At 36.0% G+C, this 24,841-nt stretch overlaps 1 protein-coding gene across 1 annotated transcript in view; it reads left to right on the top strand.

Annotated features, from left to right (window-relative positions):
• Positions 1-21,909: 21,909 nt before the first annotated feature.
• Positions 21,910-24,841, top strand: part of Pkn2 (protein kinase N2) — a 132,190-nt gene continuing 129,258 nt past the window's right edge. Inside the window, 1 exon segment of the mRNA XM_047541369.1 lies at positions 21,910-22,298. Coding sequence (XP_047397325.1) covers positions 22,251-22,298 — 48 coding nt within the window. The 5' untranslated portion in view covers positions 21,910-22,250.

Raw genomic sequence — 24,841 nt, 5'->3', positions numbered from 1 at the left:
GAGCCCCCCTTTCTCCCAAATCAGAAAAAGAACTAGAAAGCCTTTTGGGAGCTCTATGAACTCTCTACAGGAAGACAAACCAGTTCAATATGCATACTGTGCCAAGAGAGCAGGGTGGTACACAGCGCATCCAGGTTTTACTGTGACGAAAGCTAATAAACTTTGTGGTATCCTTTTAAGAAAAAGAACACAAAATTATGAATATAAACAATTAGATTCAAAAACAAATATTCATGTATGAGGAGAAATGCAACCAAAACAAATTATAATTGTTTAAAAACTGATAAGTACCACAAACATCCCCAAATCCAGAATAATAACATGATATTGTACTATTTATGATATATTTTTCCTGAATTTTGGGACTATTATCAAATTTGGAAAATATCATACATTAGCCATAAGATTTCAAGACAATTCAAGTTCCGTTGGCAGGGATTTCACTAACATACTTTGAATTCACAACACTCATTAACCATGTAGCTGGGGTCTTGGAAGCAGCCCAGAAAGACAGGTGGTGGGCCCTGAAACTTAACCTTCAACAACTTCATGATAAATCTACTTCTGGGTGAGCAGGTAATTTCAAATGCAGATCTGAGTACCAATACAAAGCTCTGTAGGGGGCAATGGCAGTTAGCTGCCTCCAGAGGAATACTCCCACAGGTGGCAAGTGGAAGAACAGAATCACTTCCGGTCTCAACAATTAAGCCACAGAGCAATTCAGAGACTTCAGCTGGGGGCATAAATCTCTACATCTGCAAAGTAAAGGAGAATTTGCATGAATTAGGACTATCAGTGAGCACTGAGCACAGCCTGAGCTACTACAGAGTGCTACCCAAAAGGGAAACACACTCAAGTGTAGAAAACAGGAAGAGTACATCATAATAAGTGGTTTTCAAAAATTGCTTCATTCAGAGAAAACCCAGAAATACAACATCGTCATTGGTGGAATTCGAGTGGACCACCTAATTGCAGTGCCTTGGCTTTGGGATCAAGAGGACTTAGAATCCATCTCATCACCCAGTTTCAAAATTTATTATTTCATGCTAACTTTATTTCATCTCTACCCTAAAACCACATCCAATCCCCTTCACCTCCCAGTAATTCTAAAACAAATTTCGGGCATCATAACTATTCATTCTTAGGTATTCCAGAATGTGTTTCTAAAATAAAGGACGTTTTAAAAAATTAACCATAATATCACTATCACACTTTTGAAATTTATACGAATTCTATAATATTAAGAAATATCTAGTCATATACTTCTTTGACACCAAAAGTATTTCAACCAATAAAATGACAGTGAAAAATATGTCTATATATTAGTCGAGATGTGTCTATATCATAATATGTAACTAAGGCAAATTTCAGAAATCCTTCTGCACCTTGATTTACCCTTCACAAAATGACCCACTTAGTTTTCATTCTCTCATCATCATTTACAAAAAGTAAGTTATTTAACTTCTCTGAGCTTTAATATCTCAATGCAAAAATGGGAATAATAACCAATTAAAATAATGAGAATAATAGTTGTAATACAAAAGGTTATTCTGGATACTAAAAGAGATGAAACATGTGAAATACCCAGCACACAATCATCACTAAAAAAAACATTAGTTCCATTTCTCTTTTGAATTCAAACTCAATTTACAATACTCTGGCTGTATTTAATAGTGGGTAATTCATGCGCTGATTCTCTCTCCAGGTATTTTCAATAATCTGATAATGAATAACTCAGGTTAAATGTAATCCAAGGCTCAGAGAGATTTATTGACTTGCCAAAAGTGCACAGCTGTTAAATGGCAGAACCAGGATTTACATAGAAAGCTTGTTGCTCCCTCTTGTTAGCCTGAACCTGTAGCATCAAATGACAGTTAAGTTGTGCTTTGAATATTCTGTTCAGAAACAGGGAGATATATAACATCCTCAAGGAAAATTTTCATCTAAAAGAGTTATTTTGTTAAGTTTTTTGAATAGAAGAAACAAAAGTACCTCAAATAATTAATTTCTTGGGTGTCCAGGATAACAGAAGTTTCTGTTTTACGCTCTCTCTTTTAACTGAAAAAGGCAGAGAGAGAGAGAGAAAAGTTTTTTTCTTTTCATTTCTTTTTTTTTTTTTTTTTTTGGTACCAGGGATTGAATCCAGGGGCACTTAACCACTGATCCACATCCCCAGCTCTTTTTTTATTTTATTTTTTTTTTATTTAGAGACAGGACCTCACTGAGTTGCTGAGGCTGGCTTTGATCTCACAATCCTCCCATCTTGGCCTCTGAGCCACTGGAATGACAGGTATATGCAACCTCGCTCAGCGAAATTAAGTTTCTAAAACTAACTATATCTAAGCTCAAATATCCAATTTGCTAAAGAAAATTTGATATTTATATACTCAAATGTTTATTAGTCTTAAATAATCACATTTAAAATCTATCAATGAGCGTTCACAATGATTTTTTAATTGAACGAAAATGCCTATATTTTCTCATTAAATGAAACTAGAACCTATTACCTGCAAGAAGTGCTGCAGCCTGACCAAATGCTAATTGTAATCAGTGTGTCTATTGTACCTGGAACTGCAGATGGTGTGATACTCTCCAAGAATTCTTTATTTTGTGTATTTAGAAAGCCTACCTCGCAAGGTGGTCTTGGCTTTGCAGCAGTAGGTATTCAATGAGGAGCACAAGCCTTCAGACTCTAGCATTCATTTGCTTAACTCACTCATTCTGGGTGAATGCTAAGTCCTTTGTTACAAAAACTGTGAAAAATCTTTTCTTAGCTTAGTGGTTTTATGTTTTTCTGTATATGGATCTTATATTCCTTCTTAAGATGGTTTGTAGGTATATTTGGTTTGTTGCTATGTGGGCAAAACTCCCTCCCTTAGATTTTCTCGGATGTTCAATGGTATATAAGTAAATGGTCCTGGGCCTGGTGTTTAACATTCCCTGTGAGGACCTGGATGAGAAAATGGAAGTGGTACTCTCACATACCTCTGGTCACCATTAAGCAGAAGTCAGTGTTGGAATTAAACATGAACTTAGACAATTAGAGAAGCATTTAAAAGAAAGAACATGGTACTAAGTGGTGGCCGGAATGACACAAAACAACTAAACAAATTATCACAAAGAAAAGTAAGATAGGAACTGTGACTATTCAAATGGGTGTGAGCACACAGCCATATCAATGTTTATAGCAGCTCAATTCACAAGAGCTAGATTGTGGAAGCAACCTAGATGCCCTTCAATAGATGAATGGATAAAGAAACTGTGGTATATCTACACAATGGAATACTATTCAGCCATAAAGAAGAATAAAATGATGGCATTTGCAGTGTACAATGAATCAAAATGAAAAATTTTTTAAAAATGGGTGTGAGCAAGATGATCAATTTGAAAAATTAGCTAACCCTGAAGAACTGCACTTTTCTTCTGATCTATAAATTAGAAACTAGAGCATAAGGACCATCAGGTACACTTCTCTGTGTGTTCAGTGCCAATGAAACTCCCACTAAGACTGTCTAATTCTGACAGCCACCACTTCAAGAGAAATGTGGAAGTTTTAGAAAACCTTAGTGACATGAGAACTATATAGATGAGTATAAAGTTGCTTTCTTTTTAAAGATTAGAAACAGTGGAATTAGAGAATTAGAGAAAGGATGAAAGAAATATTCCTTGATGACAGGACAGTAACCAACAGTTATCATTGTACATTGATGACAAAAGATAAAATGGTATTAAGGTTTAACCTGCAACATGAAGTAATGCCTTCAATGGGAATGTTTTCAGACAGCAGGTTTATTAATCATTAAAGTGAATTGACATTTCTCTGATATGCAGAAGCTCATTCACAATGGGGGGATAGGGAAGAATAGAGTTATTTTATATTAGGTAGAGGGGAGTGAACGGATGGGAAGGGGTATGGAGGAAGGAATGATAGTACAGTGAAACAGACATTATTACCTCATGTACATATATGACTGCATGACTGATATGATCCTGCAGTATGTATAATCAGAAAAATGAGAGATTACACTATTTATGTATGAGCTATCAAAATGTATAAATGCATTCTACTGTCATGTGCAACTAATTAGAACAAATAAAATTAAAAATTTTTAAAAAATAAATAAAGTGAATTGACATATGAAGTTGTCAAGTTTTCTATTCCTTTTTTTTTTTAAAGTGGTACTGAGGATTGAACAAATGCTAAGCAAGTACTATACCACTGAGCTACATCACCAGCCTGAAGTTTCCTATTCTTATGGTGTAATTTGTTAAATTTTTAAATGTGCTTCTGGGTTTTAGGAATACTTACAATAACTTCAGTGATCTCAGGCTGTTTTTAAAGATACTAATGGCTCATGAATGAGACACTGAATAAACATAAGAAAACCCCACAGTCCACAAGGAAATCATTGATTCATCTCAAGGGCTGTGTTTCCATGGGAAGCTCCCCGCCCCCCAAAAAAAGCCCTTTGTCAACTACCATTTGTTTGCTAAACCATAGAATCGCAATGGTCATTACAGAATTTGGGGGTTTGGGGGAATACCGTGACCACATGTGTTGGCTTCATCGATAAAGTCCTCCTGAATGTGGACAATTACAGGGAGCCAGTCTGACATGGAAGAGGAGGTGGAGTGAGACTATGTTACACTTATTGGGAGAAATCTACAATGTGAGGCTGTTTGTATAAATGTTAAATGTGTTTAGAAGGTAGGACGAAAAAGCTCCTTTGAAAAAGAAAATAACAAAGTGCTGAAACTTCATCCCTGCACATTTTTGTGTGTCTCTTATATATGCTATTCCATGTTACATATGTTCTCATTTATCTTCATAACAATCCAGCAAAGAAAATTCAAGTATGGCGGCTATCCATCCTGTAGCAAAGTCACTAAGGAGTGCTTTTTTTTTCTTCTTCCTTAAAGAGGTTAAGAAAAATGGTTCATTTATGTTATTCTGTTTTTAGAGCAGTTTTACACTAATAGGAGAGAAAGAAGAAGATAAGCATCAAAGGTCTGAGATTGCCCTGGTTAACATCTGTAAGAAAAGATTGGATCTAAGTCTACCAGAGAAGACAAAGCAATAAAAGCAAATTTATGTCACGGTGCAGCAGTCAGGGCCAGAGTGGGAAGTCGAGTCTAGACATAAACCTTTCTGCTATAGGTTGTCTTGGACACTGGTACAGGGATTCAGCCTAGTATTGGAGGTTGCAGACTAGTAAAATAAATTTTAGCTAAAAATAAATAAATAAATAAATAAATAAAGATACTAGTGACTAAGTTGGTAGCAACACAAAATAAATAATTCCTCTTACTCCCAAATGCAAACAAAAGGGCTTGATCATCTATTTAGTGAGCAGTTGGAAAAGATTAGAGCTTTTATTTTATAGTGCTTATTGTAAGAGGGACTCAGGTGTTTATAACCGGAAAGCATTCAGTGCTATTTGGTAGCACTTTCAGTATTTTAAACAAGGAGAAATAACTTGGAAATAAGGTAGGATCGTGTGGGATCAAATACAAAACATCTCTTAACTAGCTCAGGGAATAGGTAAGGAAGAGACTCTGCAGGTAAGAAATAAGCCTCTGAGATTTTTGAACTGATATAGTATAGAAGAATAAATTCATTTTAAAAAGTCCGGGGCTGAGATACATGAATTTAAGATTAGCAAAACTTCTTAGAGAAAACATTAAGAATGGATTAGGAAAGGAGATACGGATTATAGGTAAGCCTAAAAAGTTATGCTTTGCTTCATTAAAACACAGTATACTTTTTTATTGTTATATTCAGGATTATTTGAGATAAAATTCTTTGAATTTCCCTATATCAGCACCGAAAAGTTAAGCCAGATTATAAAGGGTTTTGTGAACCATGCAAGTGAATTGGACGTTCTCTGGGAGGCAGTGAGGAGCCATCTTAGAAATGGCAAAATGTGGTTTACATTTTAGAAATTTCTTTCCCGTGTGATAGAGTTTGGATCTGGAATGTCCCCCAAAGACTCATGTGTTAATAAAGGCTCATACCTCAGTTCCTCAGTTGGGTGATATTGGAGAAGACAGTGAACCACTTTGACAGGCAGGGCTTAATGGAAGATTCTAGGTCATTAGGGGTGTGCTCTCCAAGAGGACAATGGGACACTGGTCTTTTCTTCTTTTTGCTCTGGCCACCATTAGGTGAGCAGTTTCCTTTGTCACACATTCCTGCCAGAGGCCCGCCAAAAATGGAACTTATCAACTATAGACTGAAACCTCCAAAACTTTGGGTCAAAATAAACCTTTCTTTTTTAAAAGTTTATTGTCTCAGGTATTTTGTTATAGTAATGCAAAGTAACCCACACTGGCAGTGTGAGAGATGGGCTACAGGAGACTGAGACTAGAGACAAGGGATCCTTTTAGGAAACAATTTCAAAAGTCGAGGAGAATTTGGAAGTTCTAAGGGAGAAGCCTAAGGCAATGACGATGAGGATTATGAGAAAATGAATCTAAATGAAAATATGAGATATTTTCAAACTAGGTTTAACAAAACTAAGTGATCAATTTGATAGGAGGTAATTCTCACATGAAGACAATTCTGATTTTTCCCGTTTTATCAAACTGGAGGCTTATAGTAACAATTTACTGAAGTAGATAATATAAAAGTAAAAGTGTATTTTGGAGAAACAGCAATTAGCTTAAAGATATAGTAGCTTGAGGTAGAACTACTCAGTAGTTCATTTTGTTATCAGGACAAAGATTTCAATAGGATATACATACATGCTAACCTAACTGATGGGAGCTGAGGTGTCTCACCACCATCAAAATGACCATGTGTTTAACTTGTGTCAGAATATTTCTTTTGTTTTTAAAGTTAAAATTATAGTCAAAACTTAGAGATTATTTTTTCCAGGAAAACTTATAGTAAATAAGCTTCTCTGCTTTGAGTCATCACAGCATATTTCCCTAAAGTTAACAGGGGAAAAAAAAAAATCTACAGTCAAAATCAAAAGAAGCAGTGAAAAGCAATTGGTTTATAAAATTCAAAAATGACCGATTTAAAATTTTAGAGTCATGCTTACTTGAGACGGCTCTGAACTGAAAAATCAGAAAACCTGCATTATGTGGAATTAGTACTAACATTGAGCTGGTCCTTTGACATCTCTGGCTCTTAATTTTCCCATTTATTTTTAGAGATTATGGGGATAGCAAAAAATCTCTAGATTCTGAATAAGACTAATGTGTGATCTTTTAACTTATATTTTAGGTTGAACCAAGTTCAAATGATTTTTAGCCATTTTGGCCTGCAAAAAAATAAGTTTCATATAGAAATGAAAGATGGAGCTGACTCATTATGCATAATAAGTCTATGGGCTGTGTCCTTCTATCTACCAGTGGACTTACTTCATATATTTTTTTCCCCAGCAACAGGCAGTCTTTCTCTATGGCCATGAGTAGGCTCACCTATGCATTCATCAGGCTCTGGCTTCAAAGGTCAACCTCCCTGTCTACCTTTACACGGAAAGATCCTAGGGAAGGACAAAGATTGTCATTTCTTAGATCATAACCTCACCTACACAAACACTGTGGTCAGAGTACTAGAAATAAATGTCTCACTTTCTTACTGTAGTGACCTGAGGGGTAGAACAATGTGCATAAATGGCAGCATTGTAAAACAGTTGTGGTGCTAAAGAAGCAAACCCACAAATATCCCCTACATGTCTGCATTTCTCTGGGTGTAGAGTTTTAAAAATATACTTAATTATTGAAACCTTGTGACAAGACTAAGACCAGAAGGAAGAGATTTGAATTTAAAATTTTTATGACTTGGAAGTAATTTTCCTCTTTTGAATTTATTTTCTCATCTGAGAAAGATATTATAAATACCTCAAAGTGTTATTACAGAATTACATGAAATCATGTGCATGAAACTACTCTGGAAATTGGAAAAGCACTATAAAAGTTAAGGGATCCTTCATTCAATAAGCATCTATTGAGTACCTAATGTGGACTGTGAACTTTATTGGATGCAATGTGATATTTTTGCCCTATACCATCATGAACAATTTGGAAAACATCTGGTATATAAATAAAAACAGTACCTCTTAACTTTTTAATCTTTAAACCAAGTACTTGTGATTTGAGTCAGAGGGTATACTAGTTTAATAAATGCAGGGACAGACTATAAATTACAGAGATATTACTCGAAATTTGAGTGTAAAATGGATCTCTTCAAAGAAAATTTTTCATTTGTCTTTTCTCTCCTTTCAGAACATTATATTTAATTCTGTTCACCCCTTCAACAAATGATTTCTTCCTGAGGTTAACTCTGATTGCCTCTATATGACTTCTTTCCTCAAAACACATCCTGCAGCTAATTCTCTACTGAATGTTTCTCATTCCTCTCTACACAATTAAGCCTGAACACAATAATTCTTACCACAAATATCCCTCTCACACTATCTCACCATTATTTCCCACACAAGTCACTTTGTACCTCATTCATGTTAGTTTTCGTTTTTATCTTTTCTTGGTACAATTCTCTTATTAAATTATGCAGTCCTACCCAAGTGCATTCTTTGGGAAAGGGATGATAAAATGGAGACTTGTCTATATAATTCTTCAGATATTCTGAATCTATCATTAAGTCATTTGTGTGAAACTGATTTATCTAATAACAGCTTATTTATATTTCTATCCTCTGGAACCACATTTTTCAAATATAAATTTTTATAAATTTTAACAAGATCAAACTTCCTCCCCACAAAAAATACTTGCTTGCCTACACAGCCAAGTTTACATGCCAATTATATGCTTATTTATTCTGAACTAAGCATAGTATAATAAGTTCCTACCTCCATCAGGGCTAAATAAAACTTTTAAACCTAAGCTGGCTTAGTGGTCATAATGCCCACTACTTATTGCTGGTACTTTACATTCATCATTTAAAGTTTTTTCATAGGTTCCTAACCCATTTTTGTTGAAATTCTTTGCCCAGATTTGTTTCTTTCTTTAGGTCTACTATATTTTAGGTGCTGTTCTTGGACAGGTAGGTTTAACATTAGTAAGACATGCTATTTTCCCTCATGGCCCTCACAAAGCAGTGAGAACTAAAAAGACAATTACAATACAGGAGAATTAATGGATTGTGAGAAGTATAGCTTTTATTTGCCTCTTTTGAATGCCTTCAGGAAATTTTTTCCCCACTTCATTGATCTGAAAGAGTCAATCATATTGGTTCAGGAGTGGATATATAACTATCCCAGACTAATTAAAGAACTTCACAACTTTTATGCTAGAATTATAAAGGAGGTGCTATAATTTGGATAAAAGTCCCCCAAAAGTCTATGTGTTATAGGTTCAGTCCTCAGCCTGTGGTGCTACTGGGAAATGGTGGAACTTTAAGCGGTGGGGCCTGGTGCCAGATCTTCAGGTCATTAGGGATATGCCTTTGAAAAAGATGGTGGGAGCTCATTAACTTTCTCTTTCTCTCTGGCCTCAAAGTGAGTAGTTTATGTGCTGCTTTACCAAAGGCCCCCCAAACAGTTTATTGATCATGTACTGAAACCTCTAAAATCATAAGCCAAAGTAAACCTTTTCTTTTTATAACTTGATTGTCTCAGGTACTTGTTATAGCAATAGAAAGATGATTACTATAGGAGTATCCCTGCAATGGAAAACTGATTACTTTAGGAGTTTCCCTGCTTTGCTTTTGGATCACAAGTTCCAAGTATGAAACCTATACGTACAGGTCTCACTATTTGTGTTAAGTGATACAAGGGAAGCTTCTGAGGTACTTTTCATACCACATGGAGATCAGGAGAGATGGAAGCTAACACTCCAGGAGAAGTGGAAGCAAACAAGACTTGAAAGATGAAAAAATTATTACTGATCCCCAGGTCTGGCATGCCTAAAGCTATCACTTCCCTGGACTCACCAGTTTTATGTGGTGTGCAGTCATAGGTTAGTGTGGTGGCTCCATGATCATCATGGGTCCAGGTTCCTTTTTCCTACTCTTCCATATTTAGCAAACAATTTCCATCTTCTTATAGTGAGCATATTTTTTAAGGGAGGGATTGTATTGGTCTGTTTGGGCTACTATAACAAAATACCAAAAACTAGGTAGCTTATAAACATAAGAAATTTATTCCTCACAGTTCTGTACTCTGGAAAGTTTAGGTCAAAGCACTATCAGATTCAATGTTTGATGAGAATCAACTTCTAGGTTCATTTTCTCCTGGGTTTCTTTTAATGGTGCTAATCCCATTCCTGAGGGCTTCACCTTTATGAACTCTAATCACTTCCCAAAGGTTCAACCTCTTAATATCATTTTTGGGGGGTTAGGAGTTCAACATATGTATTTTAGCCCATATTCAGACCATATCAGGGCTCTCCTATTTTCTACAGTCCCCAGCATTTCTAAATATCTCCCAGACACTGAGTTCAATGTCTGTTGTCATTTATCCCAAACTCACAATGTCATGTCTTGTGCTCTGCACTTCACTCACATCCACACGTACTCCCCATAAGCTATGACAGTGCTGTCTCTGATCAAAAGAAAAGGATACCTATATTTAAATATATCACTGTGAGTTCAAGTAAAAAGCCAAATCTCTCCTTTCTTGTAAAGCTTTAGAAAATAAAACAAAAAAGGAAGAGCTACTGATGACAATACTGTGAACTTCAGAGTCATGAGACAATGTGTATCTACCTGTTGTGAAAGATATGAGGTATATCTCAAGTAAGTTCTTATTGGTAACTAACAGTGCTCTTTCTTATCTACAGAAGATTTAAGGTCATTCAAATAAGAACATCACTTTTATTTTCCTATATTCTTATATGCATATATAATAGGAGGAAAAAGGTTTAGAATTACAGATCAATTCACATGATTTAAAGACTATTTAGGTTTATCCATAAATGATATACTTAAACACAACCGAACTTTATCCTTTATGTATAGCAACAGGAGAGGCTGAAACTGTAGCCCCTAAAGCAGAAAGATGTGGTAAATCTTTGAATGGGATAGGAAGTGGAGACCAATTGTCATCCCCAAGCATCCAAGTGATTTTACTATTCATGGTAGGTACCAAATGAGATTAATCTGTGGGTAGGATTTCAACATATGTATTTTAGCCTATATTTAGTGCATAGTCAGTAGTCTTAGCAAAGGATGTCTGCCCTTATGACTAAGAGGAGGACAGTGAGGTTAGGTTTAGGGGAATTATGGATGGGGAAAATGATCAATTTCTGAGACCATGGCTAACTTTTCTAGTAATTCAGAAGAAGAAAGCCATAAACAAAGGAGTTCTAAGGCTAAGAGAGAATTCTGAATCAGAAACTATTAACAGAGAGCTATGCTGTGCTACAAGATTTGTAGTAAATAGAAAATCTAAAGGAATCTAGATACTCAGGTGTAGTTGCTAGCCCCAAATGCTGAAATAAAGAAATCTTCCAAGAATAAAAAATACTGGAGAGGACCCACAGAAGAATTTGATATTTGGTTTGTTGACAGTAAGCAAATACCAATAGCAGAAATTGGTACAACCAATTTTGTAGGAATATCTCATGTGATTATGGAGAACATTTAGTATGAGATATTATATGCTTCTGAGATATGTTGGGCCTTAACTATGCAAGTGGCACTAGAAAAAACAAACAAGAGATGGCTGTAAGAGACATTAATAATGTAATGAAGAGATAAGATCTAGCAATTGACAATGGGTAAGGTGGGAAGGGAAGAGAGACAGGAGTCAAAAATATTGGGCCTGGATAACTAGAAGAACAAAGATACTTTTCATAGAAATAAAGAAACTGGAAGGGAGACTGGTTTAAGGGAACAGACAATGAGTTTGAGATAAAGGTTAAACATAGAGTTGGAAATATTCAGTAGGCAGTATAAGGTGTGAGGCTGAAGATAATGATGGAAGTTGATTTGAGTGTTATCCCTAGATTTTGGAGTTAGAGGAAGCAGAGTAACATCACTGAGGATAAGATCAGATCACTGAGGAAGGGGCTGAGGGCCAAAACCTGACATCTGACAGTGTCCTTTTCCTTCTTTCCTACATATGAATTTTAAATATGTAGACTGAGGATATATAATTATTGCCTTAAACTTTGGATCATTTATAGTCTGAGACACAACATCCAGGGTTACTTGGTTTAAATTTGAATTTCAGAATTAGATTAGTTCAATTAAGAAATTTAAATATACTGAGTACAATATTTGAATACCACAGATTTGCTCCTAGCTTTTTCATAGTGCTATAAACTAAATCTTATGTCAGATACATTAAAATTTAAGATTGCCAATCAATACTGAGAGAATAGGTGGTCTTTACATAACACTTTTTCTTAAATCAATTCAGTCTGGTTTTAAAGAATTTCGAGATCATTTCTGAATTTTCTTTGTTTATAGCTTAAGTTCAACAGATGAAATATGCCTTTTCACATATAGTGTTAAGAGTTTAGTACACTGTGTAATCCAAATACCTATGCAAATATTTAATTGTATAAAGAACATTATGCAAATGTTTAACTGAATAAGGAAGTAAAATGTCATTACTAATAATGACTTGTGGATGTAATTATAAATGAGTAATTAGGAAAAATACCACAGTAATAAAGAGTATGTTTCAAAAGTAGTACACTGGGGATATGAAAATCAGCCTTTTGTATGTCCTTTACATGTATACATATAGTATTCCTGCTTATGAAATGATTTGAAGTGAAAAGATATGGATAAAAGGGTCACAATGGCCTCCTAATTCCTTTGAGTAATTTTAACATATGAAACACTACATTCTTTCTATGACAGATTTGAATAGACAGGGGTCAAATAAAATATCATTTTATTGTATTCTGCCTCATACCCATCAATCAATGGATTTCACAGTTCACAGCTGTGTGCCCTCAAGCCAGATTTTTTTCCCCATATTTTTATTGGCACATTATAATTGTACCTAATCGTGGGATTTGTTGTTACATATTCATACATGCACACAATATAACAATATGATTTGGCCAATGTTATTCCCCAAATTTTCCCTTTCCTCCCTCCCCTGATCCTTTTACTGATCTCCCTTCGATTTTCATGAGAACCCCTCTCCACCCTTCTTTTCCTTTTTTCCTATCTAGTTTCCATATATGAGACAAAACATATGACCTTGACCTTGTGAGTTTGTCAAGTCAGATAATTCTGAATCATTGTTCTGCCTTTTATAGCTTTGAAACCTTGAGCAGTTCACTTTTCTGAGCCTGATGTTCCTCACTACTACTTACATTATAGGGTTTTTGAGAAGATACAAAGCATTTAGAACAGTACTTAGAATAAATGTTTACTCTCATAATATTATTGACGTAAGAAGTGTATACAAGGGCTAGGATTGTGGCTCAGTGGTAAAGCCCTTGCTTAGCATGTGTGAGGTACTGGGTTCGAGCCTCAGCATAACATAAAAATAAATAAATAAAATAAAGGTATTGTGTCTATCTACAAAAAAAAATTGTAAAAAAAGAAATGTGTATGATCCATGCAAACACACAGAGTTATCTTTTTTCATATGTGATGGTTGTATCCAACAAGTAGACAGGCCAAGGTGAACAGGGAGATGGAGAATCTTCATTGTCATGCAGTTGAACTTAGAATTTAGATCTGGAATAGACTCCACTAGAAAAAGGTAAAATTAAATGTTTCATTCATCTTCTAAGTTAAACTGTTTTTTTCCCCTCTTCCCTGCCTCATTGTCCTTTGACTGTTTTACTATTTGTGGCTTAATTAATCAGAAACCAGTAAAGTGAGACAGAGAAATTAAAATAGTGCAACAGTAAGGTAAAAACAGTAATGACAAAATAGTAGGGGCAATTTGAACTAAAGCTTAAGCTTAAATATTACTTGTCTGAAATAGAATTAAAGAATTTTCTTTTTTGAACCAAAGGATAATTTAAATAAAAAAGTAAACAGGACTCTACCACAATCCCCTGATATTTAAGAAAACTGAATTTGGATTACATGTAAACAGATTTAACAATTGCTGGACAGAGAGATTTGAATAAGTCATCAAACTGATTTAATTCTAATAATACATATATCTGAAAGTTATTTCTCATATATTCAAAGGCAGATAGCTATGTCAAAAGTCAGATTGCTAAATGTCAAAATCAGATGCTATTCTATTGTCCAAGTGGAGAGTGGAGAACTAACTAAAAATTAATTAATGAAAATACACAAGATTTTGAAAAATGGAAACATAATTGATAAAGTTTATTGGCGTGGGAGGGATTTTAAAATTAGGATTCTTCTCTTGGGATGGGTTAATTATAACCTATGTGTCTTAGTGCATTTTCTGTTGCTGTAACTAAATACCTGAGACTGGGTGATTCATACAGAATAGAGATTTAGCTCATTGTTCTAGAGGCTATGAAGTCCAAAAGCATGGTGGCACTGGTGAGGATTTCTTTCTGCATCATGACATGGTGGAGGGCATTACAGAACAAGTGTCAGGTCATGTCTCTCTTCCTTTTCTTATATAGGAACCTGTTCCATCATGGGGTTGCCATCCAGATAACCTTTATCTAATCCTAATTACCTCCCAAGGGTTCCACCTTCAAAGACTATAATATTAATTTGGGGTTTAAGTTTCCAACATGGGAATTTGGAAAACATATTTATACCATAGTTTCACAGGAGAATAATAGGTAAAAGATGTATGCAGAGATAGGGAGAAAGATCCAAACTCTGAAACAGCCGTAGAATACTGCTCTTACTCTACATCTCTTCAATCCATTTCAAGTAATTTCTAACCTTGTGAGGTAGAGGAGGAGGTGAACAGGAGAGGGCTGGAGGAAAAATGATGGGAGACTGAAAAACATATTTTGACACATAACTACCAATTGTCTACAAGCTATCTCCATCAAAAACCACATCAATATCACAGCAAGCATACAGGGAATGATTATGTAGAAAATCCTATCACACTTCAAATGTTTCTCAGGAAAGTCCTACCTTTCATCCATTAATACTGCTTTAGGCAAAAGATGTTCTGTATGAATTGCATTCAGATAACAAAACAAATCCTTAACACTTTGAGTAAGCTTTGTTTTTCATAAAAGTCTTTATAACTTCTGGCCTCATTTACCTTTCAAAAAAAAAAATGAGTTGACTGGATCATTCTAGTTAAGGAAAATAAATTCTTTCAGTATTAAGTGAAAAGAGAAGGCCCAAATTGAGATCAACTTTTGACATGGTACCTAGGGCATGTGAAACAGGTGTTAATGAAAAATGATTCATTCAGACCTGTCATAACTAAAATTGTTAGTCTACATCATAAGTTAGTGGGAGGAGAAAGATGCATTTGAAGGTTAATGGTTTTAGAAAGACAGTGCAAAATAAAATATAGAGGTAAAGTAAAATATGTAAAATAATCAACAGGTCATAAGAAATTATTTGTTTTATTATTCTATTACTGTACTCATAAAATGTCCAAGAGACTGAAAAATGAGAAGTTCTAGCTAATCAACTGCTTTTTAAAACAAATAAAACTGAATTTTAATGTTGTACAGTTAATACTTACATGATAACTTACACAGTGAGTTTTGACATAACAGAAAACAGCATAAATATCTTTAAAAATAACTGACTTAAAAGAGATAAGAATGAGCATTTACTTTCCCTTATTCTGAAATGTGTGTTTTCTTTTTCATTTATATACTTATGAATATACTATAGTGAATTTCGAGTTTGAACATGGTTTGATCAATATCAAAGATTATACAGTACAATTGATTAATGCAACATATTTTATTAACTGATTCAGCACAATTATTTTTAGTATATAGACCAAGTAAGGTATGGCATGCATTTTTAGGCAAACAATTACTTCAAATACAGATTTTATTGACATGAGAAAACAGTGAGAAAAGGTGTTGATAATATAGGAAAGTTATATTTTTGAAGAATTTATAGTAAGATAAAGATAACCTAACACAAACTAAAAGCATGACAAATTCTTTTGGGTAAAACCCCTAAAAGATGTTTATACCTACAATAAATGGAATAATATTATTATATCTACAACACTACGGTTTTAGTAAAAACTCAATTTATAAGATTGATCATTTTCATTCTGCTTTAAAATAGATAGTTCTTAGCTTTCCATTCTTGGCACGTAGAAAATAGGAAGCATCTTTCTCTGTAGCAAGTGAGCGCATGAGAAAACTCTTGAATATCTTCTTGGCAGCCCCAATTTCAAGTCAATAGATTAAGTGTCCACATTGTTTGCAACTAAGTCACAGCTGTCTAAATTGCCTCAGAAATGTTTAGCAGATTGCTTTATAGTAGGATAACACAGTTTGAACCATGGTTTCTTGAATACATCTTGCTGAGAGCTTATCTCATTCAAATGATGAAGGCAGCTGAAGCATGGTATTTGAATCATCTATATTTTGCTTTAATAAAGGAGAACTTTAGGAAGCTCTAGTTGTGATAGACAACACAGTAGAGCAATTGAAATGTGGATCTTATATTTTATACCATTCAAACTGTTTGCATAAGTGTGTGTGGTGATAAGATACTTTAAAAATAAAATTTCATTTGGTGAGAGGCTTACAGTTAAACTGTTAAAGCAATACACAGATCATGTGAATTACCATCATATAAAAATAAATATGCAAATGACTGTAATACTCTTTTCCAAAATAGCATCTTTAATAGGAAACCCTTCATAAGAATCTTTATAAAGTGACATTTTAAAACTGTTTTTATATTTTACAAGTACTTATAACTAGCAGTTCTTATTTTTAATTAGAAAATGCATGTCTTTTCAGTCACACCTGAATAAATGGTATGTATGAACATGAAGAATGGGCACATATAATCTCTTCTATTTTAGAATTTAAAAATTATCAAACAAGTTTTTATCAAGCACTTTCTACTCATAAGTTTTTATTTGTGGGGGGGGTGTGCTAGGGATTGAACCCAGGGTTGCTTTACCACTGAGCTATTGAGCTAAATCTCCAGTCCTTCATATTTTTGAGACAGGGTCTCCTTAAGTTACTGAGGTTCTTGTTAAAATACTGAGGCTGGTCTTGAACTTGTGCTCTGCCTGCCTTGGACTCCCAAGTTTCTGAGTTGTAATAATCTTTTTCTATTACTGGGTGCTATGAGGATTACAGAAGCCTAATATATTATTTTTCTCTCTCAAGAAGCTTAAAATCTACTGGGAGACTCAAGAGTAAATATAATTGGGGTCTACCAAGTGTAGTTCACCGATACAATCCCATTAAATTGTACGTATTCCATAAATATTATCAAATGAGTGGATGAATTGTAAAAGCTAAATGTTATTTTTAGTTGTCCAGTGTAGAGAATTTAAGTATTTCAGAAAAATTCTATCATTGGCAATTTTGAGAAAAGGGCCCATTTAAATATCCAACTTGGAGTGTATACTTTAGTTATTAATTGCCATGTTTATCTACTGCTCCCAGTCAAAAGAACAAAGAAAAAACCCATATTATTATGCTCACAAATTCTAGGTTTGGGGATTTGGACAAGGCAGAGAGGGATTGTCTGTCTTTTTTCCTGATACCTGGGGCCTCAAAGAGGATGAGTCCAATACCTGGAGGTGACTTAAATTGATAAGAGTTGTAGTAACTGAGAATGGCAATATGTTTTCACTGTCCTGTTTAGTGACTAAGTAGGGATGATTTGAAGGTTTGGCTCAGCTTGGACTAGTGAGCACAACACCTACATATGGCTTTTTCATGAGGCTTTGGTATCTCTCAGGTAGCTGGGTTCTAACAAGGTTCAAGCTAGGATAAATACCAAAATCTTAATGTGTGGTGTGGTATGGATTACTACTCAACCAGTACTTTGACTGTGGTACCCCTCTCTGTCAGAGGATTATACAGCTCTGTCTCTTGTTCTCAGGTGTGGCAAAGGTTTGGCTGATGAAAAGTGAAAGACATATGAGCACAAACTTTAAGAGCCAGTGGATTTATCACTTTTCTTGTCTTTCTGCCATGACGATGGCAATGTTCACAAAGAGAGTGCTCTGTTAGCCCAAGTCCAGACTAAAAAATAACATGGAACAGGGTCATGGTGGGCATGTAGCACAAGAGATGAATAAATCTTCTTGTAGATGGCTGATAATCTTTTGGAACATTTTGTTACAAAGCACAACCTAGCCTACCCTGGCTGATACACATTATCTCTGCACTCTTGTTTATTACCCCAACTCTTTACTATAGCCTCACTGGCCTTTTGGTGGCTAAAAAATTGTCCCCTCCCACGTTAGATTAATCTGTTATTCTCTTATTCCCTCCCCCACTCTCATTGGAAAGCACTACTTTTTTTTCTTTGCCACTTAACACTTACCCACCAGTGAAATCTCAGCCTCAGTGTGAAGTCCTCAGGAAAGGATTTCACTAAATAACAAGTACCATGAAGACAGTGACTACTTATGCTTTGGTAACCACTATATTCTCAGTGACATAATCTTTTCTTTCTCCAAAGAGCAGCTTTTTCTTCATCTTTGTGCACATGGCAAAAAATGGCCATCATAGCCCTAGCACACCTTCCTACTTGGGGGCAACCAATTAATCAGCATTCCAATGTTCTGCTTCCAAATGCTTGTAGAGAGATTCTGATTGCCTAAATTTGTATGTGGTCTATCAATGGTTCAATCACAATTTACTGGAAGATCTAGATTAAGCAGTGTTAACATGGCTACAGAAATGTCTACTCTGGAAATACGGGGAAATTCTCGGAAGGGCATGAGGACTGAATTGACATCCCCCAAAGTATCTGCTACACCACAGCTGATAGGAGTCTTATGTATTGACTTCAACAAACTTCTTAAAATATCCTCATGGAGTATACAAGAAAATAATTACTAAAATTGATTTTTTTATGGAAAAAAAGGTGATAATCAGGTAGTTTTGTTTCTGTCTTCCTGAGTTTTTCCCTCTTCTCTAGGATTCTTTCATTTTAATTGTCACCTCGACTTCACCCTATTCTCTTGGAATCGGGGAGGGGTCACTCTTTTTCTTTTAATACTAATACTGGAACCACACAAAAAAAAATTTTAAAAGCCCCACCATTCTCCATAATATTGTAGGTACAAGGCAGAATTTTCAAACACTTTCTTAACTATTAAGGAAGAACAAAAAGGAAATACAAAATGGAGAGCAATAAAAGAGCGTGACTCACAAATAAAAGGTTTCTGACCCTTTCCCTGGATTTACTGTTCACATGAATACCTGAATGTCAGTTTCAACAATACTGAAAATAAAGAAAGCAAAGTTGTTGCATTTTTCCTGTAACATTTATTCTATCATAAAAAGAAAAATAGAAGATAACACTTTCTAAACAGTAATTGAAACTTTTATGACTGGTCATTTCTACTTCTTAAAGAACTTTAAAAATCTGTGAAAAACTTTTCAAGTACCTGTATTACTAGTGTTAGAAACCAATTATTTTCAAGGTCTTTAACTACTTAAACAGAAACTTTAAAAAAAATTCCTCTTTTTTGTTAATATAAATTAGACTACAACTTGAGATGAACTGAATTTAGGATTCCCTAAAAATATTTGTAAGTGGGGGCTGAATACAATTCATCTGAATTAACATGGTTTGAATTTCCATTAAAACTTTTTCAAGTGTGCTTTTGACTGATATAATCCATGTCATACTACTTTTTTCCTGAACAGAGACTGTGAGCTGAGTAGTATCTTTTAGCTTAAATTAATTTGATATTTTAACTATTACATTTTCCATATGATGAAGCAGTTTTTATATTGTGTTGCATACCTATTGTGTTTACTTTTTTCCCTAGCACAACTAATCTCAGAAAAAATTTTCTATAACTTTAAAAACTTTGTATATTTGTTGCTTATGTGTACATGTGCTTTATAAATTTTATTACTAATATTTGTTTCAGCATTAGAAATATGTGAAATATGAAGTCTCTCTAACGGTAAAATTTGAGGGGTATAACACTTTAAATTTCGTTTAAATGAGGATTCTATTGTGTAGGTTAAAACGAGCACAGATAGCAATTAGGAGACTTATTTTCTAGTCTCTATCTCTTCCACTAATAATGCTGTCATATTCTTCATTAGTTCAACTGTGGATAATTTTTTCTACTTAAACTAGACATTTTAAGTTTCTTCAAAAGTTCCACGTTGCTGAGTGAACATTTTTCTCTCATATCTAAATTTGTTTTGATAAAAATGCCCACTGATTGTAAGTCCTTACATAGGCAATTCTTAATGCCATCATTATTAATCATATTTAATATGTGCATATCAGCAATCTCAAATCCATTCTAGAGTAAGACAAAAATAAGTAAAATTATCAACATGGATTCAATGCCCCCGAATTATACACTTAAAATTATTAAAATAGTGAACTTTATATTATGTACATGTATATTTTTATTTTAGTAAAATAAAAAAATCTCACACACACACACACACACACACTACTCTCCTAACAATTTGTTAAAATTGCATTATACTTGTTTTGGACATAAGTCTGTTTACCCAAAGGCCTCCCCAGAAACTTGTTAAAGACTTTCTTAATCCTAGTTGTAATTCCAGGGACCAACTCTGTGTGGCTCTTAGTTATCAGTGAAGGCAATTATATATCCTGGCTTTTCCAAGTATTATTAGTTCGTTTATTTTAATTATTATTTTGCACAAAGGCAATCATTAAACACATAAATAATTGTTAGACTTTTTAAGTAGACACCAGAAATATTCTTTATCATTAAATCATGAGTTGAAGTTCAGAAAATGTGGTCACAGAAATCTAGAACTTCAATAAATGTTGATTCACGAATGAGTTTAAGAAGACAAAGAGATAAACATAAGACCTAAGATCAGCCCAACAGACCTTACACGGAGTGTAATGAAAGTACACAATATGACACTTTTTAAGATGTATGTCAAGTAATATCCTTCTTAAGTAGCTACTTATCCAAATAACCCCTACCACTTTCTCCAGGTATCTTTTTAACAAAATTGTACTTCAGCCTGGAATCATCAAAAATAAGGTATTATCTAGATTATCCATTCCCTCATCAGACAAAACAAAAGCTACGCGTTGGAGACTTTGTTGATTATTCCTGAATACTATAGCGTCATTTCTTAAAACCTGAACTACTTAGCTATATGTTACTAAGTACACGGGTTAGTCTTGAGGTTTACACCAAGGAAAGTTGGCTTCTTTCCATTCCCGAGGCAGATCCCGCCCCGTCTCCTTCAATTAAATTCAGCTAAAACAATTCAAGAAGCCAGCTAATTAAATTCGGAGCTCAGTAGAAACTTCCAACCGAAACCACAGTAGTTTAGAACTCGAGGAAAAGGAACCTTATAAATTTTACATTGGAAGTTGCCAGGTACCCAGCCGTTTACATTTCTTGAAAAGTACTGATCAGAGTAGCCAGCTGTGCACCTTACTGGTCAAGAAGGCGCGCTGTGGGTGGGGAGCGAAAGGCAAAATTAATAGCTTCGGTGAACCGGGATTGGGAGGAAAGGGGCTAATCTACAAGAAGTGAGTCCCGAAATTCTTAGGGTTAAGGTCAGAAAAGGATCTGTTCAAATCAGGCCACTGGGCAAAACCACACAACGAGCGGGATCCTTGGATCTAGCGTTCACCGTGTGGCCGTTAAACGCAGTAGGAAAGTGGGCGTGTGTTTTCTCCTTCTTCCCGCCTCCCTTGAGACGGGAGCCCAGTCCTTTCCCCTGGTTTTCACCCAGGCGGCTCCAATGGCTGCTCGGCCCCAGAGCTGGGTCGGAAGCGCCCCGCCCCGCGCGCCGCTCGCGTCCTCCGGGTCCAGTCGGCCCCGTCTTCCCCGCCCCACAAGAGGCGGTGGCTCGGCCGTCACGTGTACTGGCAGCCGCCAAGTGAGGCCGCTTTTGCGACACGGTGACAGCCAAATGGTGCGACAGGAGGAGCTGCAGCCGCGGCCGCTGCGCCCCGCACCGAGAGGTTTAAGACGGCTCCTGGCGTCGCCCTAAGGGAGCGATTGAACGAACGGAGTCCGGCGCGGCGGCGGGCGGCGAGGGGGAGCCGCTACGAGTGCCCTCGCTCCCCGCCGCTCTCGATGAACCCGACGGAATAAGCCGCCCCTCCCGCAGGAGCTGCGCCTCCATGAATCCCTAGATTTTTTTTTTTTTTTTTTTTTTCTTTCTCTCCCCGCTCCTCACCTCCCACCCCGGCTCTCGTCCCGCCTTCTCCCTTCGCCGGCGGCGGCCGCTTTCAGGTGCGGAGTCCAGAGCGGAGCGCAATGGCGTCCAACCCCGAGCGGGGGGAGATTCTGCTCACGGAGCTGCAGGTAAGGGCCGCGGCCCGGGCGGGAGGCGCCGGTCGAGGACGCAGGGAGAAAGTCTGGTGCGGGGTCAGGGGCCGAGGGAAGCCGTGTGGCCGCCGCGCCCCTGGCCCGCTAAGTGCGGAAACTCTGGGATGTCACTCGTGAACCGCTTCCCTCGGGAGTCAGACCCTGTGCCCCGCCAAGGACCGGCTTGCCCCTGCTTTGATTTGATCTGACCTACCAGAGGGACCCCATCTCTGCCGGCCAGCCCGGCTGCCGTGTAGTCTGCTCTCGCCGGTCCCGGGAGCGGCCAGCTCACCGCCCCCTCCCGGTGTCAGAGCAGCCCGCGAGCGCCCCCGTCACCCCCTCCCGTGGCCCGCCCGGGCCCCGCCCCGCCTTTCCCCCCCATCACCGCTCGGTAAACCCCTTTGAATGACTCCCAAGCTGTTTTCTCGTCCCTCCCCTTCCCCTCAGACTCTGCACAAAGAGAGCCCCCATAACTTCCAGCCCCAAAACTTTTTTTTTTTTTTTAAAGGAGTCTCACCAATTACTTCGCTTCCCCAGCTCTCTTCAGGTGACTTTTTTCCCTCAAATTTGCGGGCTACCTTTTTTCTTTTTTTACCAAGTAATTGATACATTGCCCCTTTCTTGGCTACCCCTGCTCAGATCCGGAAGTTCAGATGCTGATGCTTTTCGGACTTTCATTTTCCCTCCCGTTTAAACACCAGAGAAAGAGCTGCAGAAGTTGTTTACAAATGAGAAAGCAGTCGACCAAGGGAAAGCATTGGGCACCACTTGTCAACAAAAGATGAGGATAAAATAGATCCCTTGATTATTTAAATTCAAGTCGAGCAGCAATATTATTCTTTCCTGCTTCCACATAATATTTGGCATAGGCACGATTCTTGTTTTTAGATCTCTAGGTTGTAGAAGGAGACTTATGCTACCCTGTTGGGTTTATTTTTCTTTACTTTGGAGTGTCCCCGAGATGTTTACCTCTGGATTAAACTTTATGCCTTTTTTTTTTAAACTTACTTTGGTTTGTTTTAATGTACTCATTTTTTCAGTTACTCAAAGATTAAAGGTGGCAATTAAGAGAAAAAGGAAAATAGCGTGCTTGTATTTCTTTTTGAAGATCAGACAATTTTAAAAAATCGAATCTGGAAACAAGGGTTGATTCTTGATGTCAAAATTACATATTGCAAATGCATCTGAATTTCTTGTCGAAGTGCATTTTTCAACAGATTCCTATAAAAGTTTGGTTTATTGTGTAGTCAGATGTAAGCTCGAGGGCATTGCTATGAATCTTGATATATCTTTCACAAGCATAAGAGATTTCAGCAAGGTACACTAATACACTGTTGCAAATTTGGAATCCTTTGGAAATGCAAAGTTGAATTTCCTATCATTGAAAATATTGCTATGTAATGTTTTATTATAATTAACTTTTATAAGCGGGTCTTAGAGCATACCACATTTGCTAAGTGATTAGAATTCATTATTTTTAATTTACATGAACTTTTAAAATGAGAATTGTTTGAGACACATCTGAAAAACTTTACCTAGTATGGGGCCATGAAAAACATCTTTTGAGTTCTATGGAGAAAAGCCATTTTAAGACATCAGACATATTTTTCTTTTGAATTGAGTGGTGTTCAAATTTTAAAGTATTGGCATCCTTATTTGTATTTTGCTTTTGTCACCAGAAGTGAAAACATTTTTGTTTATTAAAATATTAACAGGGTCTTTTAGTTACATAAGATCAATTGGGGCAATAATAAGGAAGCAGGTTAAAGAAATAAAAAATTTTAACTGACAATTTAAAAAATAAGACCAAAGAAGGGGAAATCTTAATATAACACTAGACTTTAAAATAAGCTAAAACATAACTCCCTTTAGAAAAAGAGTAGTGCTTGCTGTCAGGGGTGGCCTATGCATATATTCCCAGCCATTCAAAAGGCTGAGGCAGGAGGATCTCAGGTTTGAGGCCCACGTCTGCTATTTAGTGAGACCTTGTCTCAAAAAAAAAAAAAAAAAAAAAAAAGAAGAAGAATTCTTAGTGTTGCTTTCATAACCTTAAGGTCATTATATATATCCAGGACATTTTTCTTGTTTTATTGGACTCTCAGTTCCAATAAAAGTTATTACACTTAAACTTTATCATGTTTATTAATATATTTGAGAATATTATTCATATCAACACTTAAAATGGTCATGTAATTTGCTTTGCTAAGTATATGCTTTTCAGACGTTTTATTTTTTCATGGGGCCATGAAACTGTCATATAGTGATCATTAATCAAACTTGAAAATCATTTTTTTAAAACTTATAAGTTATTTAAATTTATTTAGTTTGAAAAAGTTCAGTATGAATTTCTTAATGCTTCTCTGGTGAACAGATATTATTTCCATAGTAAGTAATGCAGCCAGTTTAAAAATGTGTTTAATTTTAAAAAATTGTTACTTTGCCATATTTTGTCATAAGAATACTTGTTTCACTCTGAACTTAACTTTAGTGATATTGTTATTTATTTAGAAACATACAATTTTCCATTATTTTTTCAACTC

Source organism: Sciurus carolinensis, chromosome 1 (genome assembly GCF_902686445.1).
Source record: "Sciurus carolinensis chromosome 1, mSciCar1.2, whole genome shotgun sequence".
In the NCBI taxonomy this organism is placed as follows: domain Eukaryota; kingdom Metazoa; phylum Chordata; class Mammalia; order Rodentia; family Sciuridae; genus Sciurus; species Sciurus carolinensis.
This window is presented reverse-complemented; position numbering and strand designations above follow the sequence as displayed.